At 52.2% G+C, this 8,292-nt stretch overlaps 1 protein-coding gene across 9 annotated transcripts in view; it reads left to right on the top strand.

The window, feature by feature from the left end:
* Positions 1–7,971, top strand: part of SFMBT2 (Scm like with four mbt domains 2) — a 228,122-nt gene extending 220,151 nt beyond the window's left edge. For all 9 annotated transcript variants that reach the window (XM_053895623.1, XM_053895624.1, XM_053895625.1 and 6 more), the window contains one exon: positions 3,015–7,971. In XM_053895623.1, the coding sequence (XP_053751598.1) occupies positions 3,015–3,155 (141 nt within the window). In that variant the 3' untranslated portion in view covers positions 3,156–7,971. The remainder of the gene's footprint in view (positions 1–3,014) is intronic.
* Positions 7,972–8,292: the final 321 nt, after the last annotated feature.

The raw sequence follows: 8,292 nt of genomic DNA on the forward strand, positions 1-8,292 counted from the left end.
ACTGGCGGGTGAAAGGCACTGTAGCTCCCCCAGGATAAACGCTTCGGCCGTATCGGAAGGAATCTGGAGCGTGGCCTCTAATGTAAGCACTGCGTTCACTCCCGGGGTCCGCCCTCCGTCGGCAGAAGCCCTGCTAGGTTTAGAACAGGCGAAGTGAGGGGCCATCGTGAGGTTTCTATTTAGGGATTGCAGACCTCAGCTCGCCCTCCCCGCTAGCTGTGAGTTTTCATTTTGAGGATATTTGCGGCTCAATGCAGTTGACCCTCACCTTCCTTATTTCTTCCCACGTGAGGTCTCCACAAAAGAATGCAGAGTCTTTGGGGAGCTGAGGACAGCCTGGTGGAGGCACGTCCAGAAACGCTGGAAGTGTGCGTCCCGGCTCACCCGGCGGACGGCACGTCGCTCGGGATAGGAGCCACATGGCTCTCTTCACAGCACCTGTGCTTTAGCCTGAACGTGCAACCCCCCCCACCACCGCCACCAAACACGTGTGTTGAAATCCTGTCTTCCAAGGTGATGGTGTTAGGAGGTGGGGCCTCCCTTTCAGCCCCTCGTAACTTCCCTGCCTGCTAATCCATGCCAATACGTTGTGGCCAAAATCAGCGGGCAGGTGTTCGAATCCTACAATGTGACCTCTGCCTAACGCCCTTTGGCGACTTCTGGTCGCACACCTTAGAGGAAGTCCCAGTTTCTTTTCTGGGCCCATCTCAGCTTTACCTTCCGCGTCTCTGCGCCTTCCCTGAATACATGCTTTCCCGAACTACTGGTCTTCCGTGGGTCCCTCCTCCTTTTCATGCGTCTCCTTGGCCCCTTTGGTGTATGTTCAGGCATCGCTGATCCCTGAAACATGTCCTGACTCCTATAAGGCTGGTCACGTTCCCGTCCGTTTGTGCGTATAGTTGTGTCCACGCTTTAATCTCTCTGTATTGTGGTGGTCTGTTCAACGTAATGGCCTTCCTTGAGATTCCTACTCTCCTGGAAGGGAGTCTTTGATTTGTTTATGCGGTAATCGCAGAGGTCATCAGAGTGCCTGGCCCTGAGTAGGTGCTCAGGAAACACTTGCTTGTTGAGTCCATAGATAAGTGACATCCTCCACTCAAATGTGTGCGTGCATATGGCAGCCACCTTCACCGACTTGGTCTGTAGAGAGTTCCAGAAGCATTTTAGGGCTGACTTTCAATTATAATTGAATCCGTACCTCCAACGATGGCCATTATACTAAGTGGGCATGTTTACAGCACAGTTTTCCCTCCAGAATTTAATATCAGAAAACCATGGGTCCCAGTTCCAATTTGGTCTCTAACAATGTGATCTTAGGTAGATCAGCCAGCTTTTTTGGCGTTAATTTCCACCTAAAAAAACTTCCCATCTCCTGAAACAAGTTTCTGTTCTGTTCTTCATTGAACGTAATGGTGACGCCACCTCACGTGGTTTTGTAACATCATCCTGGTTCCTCCTCACAGTGTGTTTTTATGAGGCCCGTGATACTCACGAGACTTTGTATCCCGAGGCCTACGCCCTCTCTGTCGAGTGTTGATGGAATATATGTGGCTTTGCCTCTGAAAACGGAGTTGGCTATGCCGGTCCCAGGTCAGCGGCTACCACTGTTTATTTAGTTCATGACCTTGAGCAAGACGCTGTTTCCCGGTACTTTGAGTTTGCTCTCACTCCGGTCAGAGTAGCATCCGAAGAGACAAAGTAACATACAAGAGTACGATAGAAAAAGGGGAAAGTGGTATAAATAGAGCACCAAAAACTCAACGGACACTTTCCTTCATCTCCTACTTTCAGTGTAAATTCAAGACTGATAGGTTTACTTCGGGGTTCGGTAAGGTCCAGTTTGAGTCTCGGTTGAGATGAGGCTCGTGTAATTGAGACACCGGAAGCTGCACTCGCATTGATACTTGTAAAATTAACGCTTAATTTTTACGGCCTCCACACTCAGCACGGATTAGTGGCACACGGAGGTGGCTTTTGAAACTGATCATGTTGGTCTTCCCAAGGTCAACGCTTTCTGTTTCTTTGCTTTTGAGATTTTTAAGACCGCTGAAGACACCGTCATTTTAAGAAAATAAGCTTCTGTGTAGCTCATGATCCACGATATCTGAGACCTCACAGGCGCGTGTGCAGTCGCATGACTGTTAAGTCTCTGCGGCTTATGGCGCCTTGGGTTCACTGCTTCTCCAGACGGCAGAAGTTTTGGCGCTGAGTTCATTTTATGCTCTCCTTCTACCATGGGTCTGTGTCGTTACCTTGCCTTACTTCCCCTGGAACATGAGAAGCCTCTTACTTCTTCTGGAACACGAAGACTGCCTTGGCGGATAGGAAGAAGGGATTGCACTTCAACTCAGTGCCCCAGTCAAACGACGTCTCCATAAATAAACCCAGTTGTGACAGTAGGGGCAGAGATGTCCGTCAGGGTGATGGTAAAGTGTTGGGGTGAGCCTCGGCCCCCTCCTCCTGTGGTGAATGCGACTTCACAGACTGTAATGAACATCTTCCTCGTGTAGACCCCGTGCATGGCTGTGGAGAGCTAACTAACGCGAAGCTGGGAGGGGGACCCTGTACGCCTCACTCTGGGGGATGTGGGTGTGCAGACGGAGATGTGTGCCATGGTGTGCATCTACGTACCTGAGTTTTCCTCAAGGCAAAACTGTTCTGGGGGGCCGCTCACCTCTACGGCGTCTTCTTGCCCATCCCGATGGTGAAAGTTCAGACCTGGGTAAGAAAGAGAGAGCTGCTTCTTTTCGGAGAGAGCTCTTTTGTAGTGCTCACGTCAAGTCATGGCAGAACACGGGAGGGCCCGGGGCAGGGGGCGGGGGGGGGGGTGCTCTCCCAGCAGGGGGCCATCTCCTTGAGAAGGACGAGATCCTGCAGTGGTTTCCCTCTTCCGCCTCTTCACCCCCACCAGCCACCCCTCACGCCCTTTGGCCCCCAGGACCAAGCCCGCCATGGCAGATACCTTCCCTTGGCGCCCGGTGTCTCGGCTCTAACGTGGCTTTGTTTCCTGGCAGGACATCGACGGTCAAGCGCTCCTGTTGCTGACTCTTCCCACGGTGCAAGAATGCATGGAGTTGAAGCTGGGGCCCGCCATCAAGCTGTGCCACCAGATCGAGAGAGTTAAAGTGGCCTTCTACGCCCAGTATGCCAACTGACGCTGCCCTCTTGCGAGGTGACCCGTTCTCTTGGGATGCGGCGTCCTGGGAAGGTTTCGAGACTGAAGCTTTACTTTGCTGGGCGACGTGCGATGGTGCGTATACAAGACAGGGCCGAAAAGCCAGGAGCGTGGCGGACCTCTTCACCCCCCAGCCCGTTTGACGTTGCCGCGATTTCAGGCCCGCCCGCTACCACAGCGGTGGCTTCTGGACAGCGTCAGGCGCTGGAGGGCACCGAAGAGCTTCTTGGTACGTCCGCGTCTCCCGTTTCTCCCACCCGAGTCCAGGCAGCTCCCTGCAGACGCATTTCCTAAACCACGGCCCCGCTTTGCTTTGAAAACCAAGGCGCAGCTGATGTCTTTTTTTGGATGTGCCCGAGGAGGGCGCCTGGCTGGGAGGTTTTCTGCAGGCATTACGGATGCTTCTTCCACGGCAGCGCACACGTGGCTTTCGCGGCATGAATGTCACCGCGGTCTGATCTTGGTGGCGGCTCATTTCTCAGACGCACTTGCAGGCGATGTTTCAGGATGTGGTTACAGAAGGATGGGCTAGACCGTCATCGCCCGGCAGAGGTGCCTTTTAGGAAGGAGAGGCGATGAAGTGGTTCTTCCTGAGCGACGGACGTCCGGAGCCTGTAGAGGGTTCCGTTTGCAGCCTTTTGTAGAACTTCACGTACTGCTAATGTTAATTGCGACCAGATTGGGGGGTGACTCCTTTAGTCTGTTGGGAAATGCTGAGCTGTGGACTGAAGGCAGAGCTTAATGGCAGGAACGGGAAGAAGCTTCTGGAGGCTTTGAATAAACCATCCCCTCAGAAGGATCCTGTCCTGAATCTCTTGATGAGACTGGCTTCGAGTGCTCCTCCGATGCACCCGGCCCTGGGACGTCCCAGGAGGCGGGCGTTCCCGACAGGAAGCCCGGCAGTGACCCGGCCCAGCCCCGCTCTTCTTCCTGCTGGCACGGCTGGCCACCAACTGCGATCTTGGATGACCGGATCACCCTGGGACCCCTTGTCCCCATCCTGCTCCTGCTGAGAGTCCCGATCCGCCAGCACGAGACACACACAGTAGGTGAAAAAGAAGCGTGGTCTCCACAACGTGGAGTGTTCCCTGCAGCCCGCCCTGGCTGGGAGGCTGCTGATTTCTGGGGCAGTTTCCGTTAAATCGGTTCAGTCCCTGGCAGAGAGATCTCTGGCTCTGAGAATTGGCTGGGTTTTGGTGACCAGCACCCCCTCTGTGTGTGTGCCTGTGACGGACCCGGTATGGTCACTCAAACCCAAATGGACTGCTCCCCCCTGCCCTCCCCCCCCCCCACCCCCACACGCTGCAGCAGGTGTCCAGATGCCTTTCGGAACGTGCGCGAGGAAAACTAAACCTTTAGATGTGTCCGGAGGCCGACACCGAAAGCAGAGGATGCCCGCCCTTCGGTTACTCTTTTTTACCGTCCACCCTCCATCTTTTCTCCTTGATGAGAGTCTCAGCAGCGGGGGTGACACCATGCGGTGGGCTTCTCAGCCGTCATGTGTCGGCTACGTTTCTAAGGCGTGATTTTCTGTCGGATTTCGCAGAGTGTGGCGACTCACGCCGACCTTTGTTACAAACATTCTGTCCTGGCTACCGATGCAGATGGGAAACATATTTTGCAGGTGACTCTTTACTGTCTCCCTGTAGCTGATTTTTGCCACCAAGTTTTAAACATTTGGCAAGTGGCTCTGCCCGGGGCCCTGGGACGGAAGGGCCCCCCACGTCCCAACCCGGTGCTGCTGGCGGTGTTGTCGGGACGGAAGCGTCCGCGCTGACCGGCGCTCGGCCTGCAGCCAGGCTTCTCTCTCCTGAGCTGAAGCGTCCCCCTCCTCTCGGTCCCCCGCCCCTGCTTTCTCAGCCACGTGCTTGCGGCCTTAACCGTGGCTCAACCTGGGGCGCCCGCTGGAAAGGGTGTCCTTTGCGAGGTGTTTGGCGTTTTCGCCGCGCTGACTCGCTTAGGACCCTTCACCGTGGCCTTTTCACGCCGAGCTGTTCCCATTGCACTTGGAACCACGAAGGCATGTAGTGGCTGCAACATGTCTTTGTACTTTCGGGACGAATGTGACCTTCTCGTGCCCTTTCAAGTAAAGGCGACGCGGGAACAAGCAGCTCCTTCCGGGCGTCTCTGGAGCCTCCTCCCCCCCCCCCCCCGCCCCCGCCAGAGCTGGAAGGTCCTTCCGCTGGTGGCCCGGCAGGTCACGGCCACCACTGCTGGGGGGCCTCCTGCTCCCCCCCGAGGGGCCAGATGCCCAACACGCTCCTCGTCCTCAGTCTCTGTGCGGCGATCAGTCGCTTCACCCACCACGGTTTTGCGAGTGAGCCGTAAGGATGTCGGGGCTGGGGCCAGAGGCAGAAGACCCAGCCCTGGGGGGACCTTCACGAAGGTCGTGTCCAGGCCACCCGCTGGCCCGTCGAGAGCCAGGAAACATTTTAGGACCAAGAAGATGCTTTTGCCGGGAGCGTTGCCCACGTGCTCCTGAACTTGGCTGCTCTGGGGATTGCCAGTGGCGGGTGTGGCCCACATCGGTAGCGGTTTGGCTCCGGAATGCTAAGGCGTCCGTTTCTCCGTAGGATTTACCCACACCAGCTTCCGTCTCATACCTCGGGCCAATTTGCAAGGAACATTTTATACCGTGTCGTTACTGTGCCTCTTACGGCAGGAAATACTGATTTTACACCTCTTCCCCACGTGCCGCCACAGCCCCAAGCCTAATGTTTCTTGCTTGAAACACCCAACAGGCGATACGCCTCCCTCCCTTCTCCCTCCCCAGATGCTACAGTCGATGCTCTGTCTCTTTGTTAATACTTTGGGACCAAAGTCCCGCCCTCTGTGTACCGGGGTCCTGCATTACCTCCTGGAGCTGGCCGAGAAGCGTGTTCCCCTCCCGGCCACACGGACACTTTGCAGTCTGCACAGTGTGTGTCACTTGAGAAGCAGAGATGCCACCTCGTCTTCCGTGGCGAGAAGCACCACGCGGTCCCATCCAAAGACGAATGGAGTTTGCTCAGCCCCCGCCTTGCCGACTGCATTTGGACTGTGTTGGGAAGCTATCCACCCCCCACGACAATATAAACCTGAAAAGAGCAGGCTGGCACAGTGGACGAACCTCTTTGCTTTTCAAAAAAAAAAAAAAAAATTAAAAACCACCAAAAAACAACAACAACAAAAAAAAAAACGGAAACCAGTTTCCTTCACCACGAAGTTGCATAGTACAGAGAACTCACCCGTCACTTTTAAAAGTAAGTTCCTCTGATCAAAGTTTGACTCGCACGCAGTGTTTGAGCTGCACGGCTACTACGGTTGCTTTTCCTTATTTGATCGTATCTGAAAGAACGTTTCCTGTGTTTGCTTTGATTGGTTCCTCGGTAAATTCAGATGACCCCAGCCTTTGCCGCCGCCCCCTCTGACCCTTCCTGTGATCTCTGGAGACTTGGTTTGGCTCTGTCTTTGAAGCTTGGTCTGAGTGCCCTAACTTGTCTCTCAGAATTTTGAGTGTTGTTATCAGGCAAGTTCTGAGATCTGCCTTTTATCTTACACCAAACACCTTTCTAAAGAGCCGTTCTCCTTTCGTTTTGCAAGCACTGGGGGTTTGCATACTTCTTTTGTAGAACGCCCATTTCTGTTTCTTTGCTGTACATAGAACTATAAAAACAGTAGCGTTGAAACCTTTGCTGTGGTTTGAGCATCATTGTCATTTTTTGGTGAAGGTGGCGACCCGAGGGTCCACGTACTCTACTGTCTTTAGAACGCTGTGATCGAGTGTGCAATGATTTGAAGGGAAGCGTAATAAATTAAGGTGTCTGTAGTTTTTAAGGAAGAAGTCGTTGAAGACGTGTACATAACGGCCCGTGTCTTTTGGTGCAATAACTAATCGCCAGGAAAAGTTCTGTTTGCAGCCCAATGTTGTCATGATTCTCTTAATCGTCCGCCGTTCTTTTCCGTTTCAAAGTCTTCTGGAAATTGCTTTATCCCCTTCAACTCGGTTGAATATTTAATCTGGTTCTCCTGGCTTTTATCCCCAGAATTGGTTTACAGGTATCCCCACACATGGATGCGATAGAATCGAATCGTGCTATTTCTGACCCACAGAATTTACCCAAGACATTGTCATTGCTGACACGTGGCGCTGCTTGGGTGTTCGTTTAAAAGCCACCTGTGGTTCAGGTGATAAAAAGAACCCAAGCAGTTTCCCGGGCGGGTAGTCTTTCCATCTTACTGATCTGTTCTCAGTGCGCCGGCGAGCACGTAGGTCTCTTGTAAACCAGCCCGGAAGCCAGGGCAGTGCTGCAGGTGGACCTAAGGGCTTCCCCGAAGGAAAAGGAGAGTCCTGGGACCAACGTTTGCCGAAAAATCTGCTCGCGATGGGGGAATTGGAGACGATTTTTTTTTTTGAAACGACAGAAGAGAACAAAATCATCTCATTTGTTGTTTAGAATGGGAAGTAGCATGCTATCTAGAAGCATAAACTGTTCCTAGTCGTGAAAGTCCAAAGTTCTTTTGCTGTTTTACATTCCAGTTTGAGAAGTTTGTACCGAAATTCGATTCATATCTCGTGTGCCGTTCTGGTGTGTCCCAAGGAAAAATTCGTGTTTTCACTTTGGAAATTTGCAGGACAAAGGGCATGTTGTTTGGTTTGCTGTAAGATTGAATTCTGTATATATGTTTTCATGTAAATAAATGAAAATCTATATCAGAGTTATATTTTAATTTTTATTCTAAATGAAAAAAAAAGACCCTTTTTACTTGAAAAAAAATTGTAAGCCACATTGTTAATAAAGTACAAATAAGTTCTACAGTGGTGTTGGTGTCTTCGTATTTAAGGTTACTGAATGTTAGTTTTAGGGTTTGCATTTTGTTCTGGGTTTTTTTTTCTTTTTTCCAGCTTGGCACGAAAGCATACGTTTATAGGGTTTTAATAACTGTGGCTCTGAAAGTCCCACGTGATCGCTTTCAGACTCACCTGCTAGCTTTGGAACTTTCTGTTCAACGTGCTTGTGCTTATCCTTTTTATTAAAATACTACAATACGTCCTACACAGTCACGTGCAGTCTTTCCGTTTTCAGTTTTTGCAGTTCCTCCATGATCTGGTGCGTTCGGAGGAGGACGGGGAGGAC

The sequence above is a fragment of the Panthera pardus genome, unplaced genomic scaffold, assembly GCF_024362965.1.
Source record: "Panthera pardus isolate Hobbes unplaced genomic scaffold, ASM2436296v1 HiC_scaffold_6, whole genome shotgun sequence".
Lineage (NCBI taxonomy): Eukaryota > Metazoa > Chordata > Mammalia > Carnivora > Felidae > Panthera > Panthera pardus.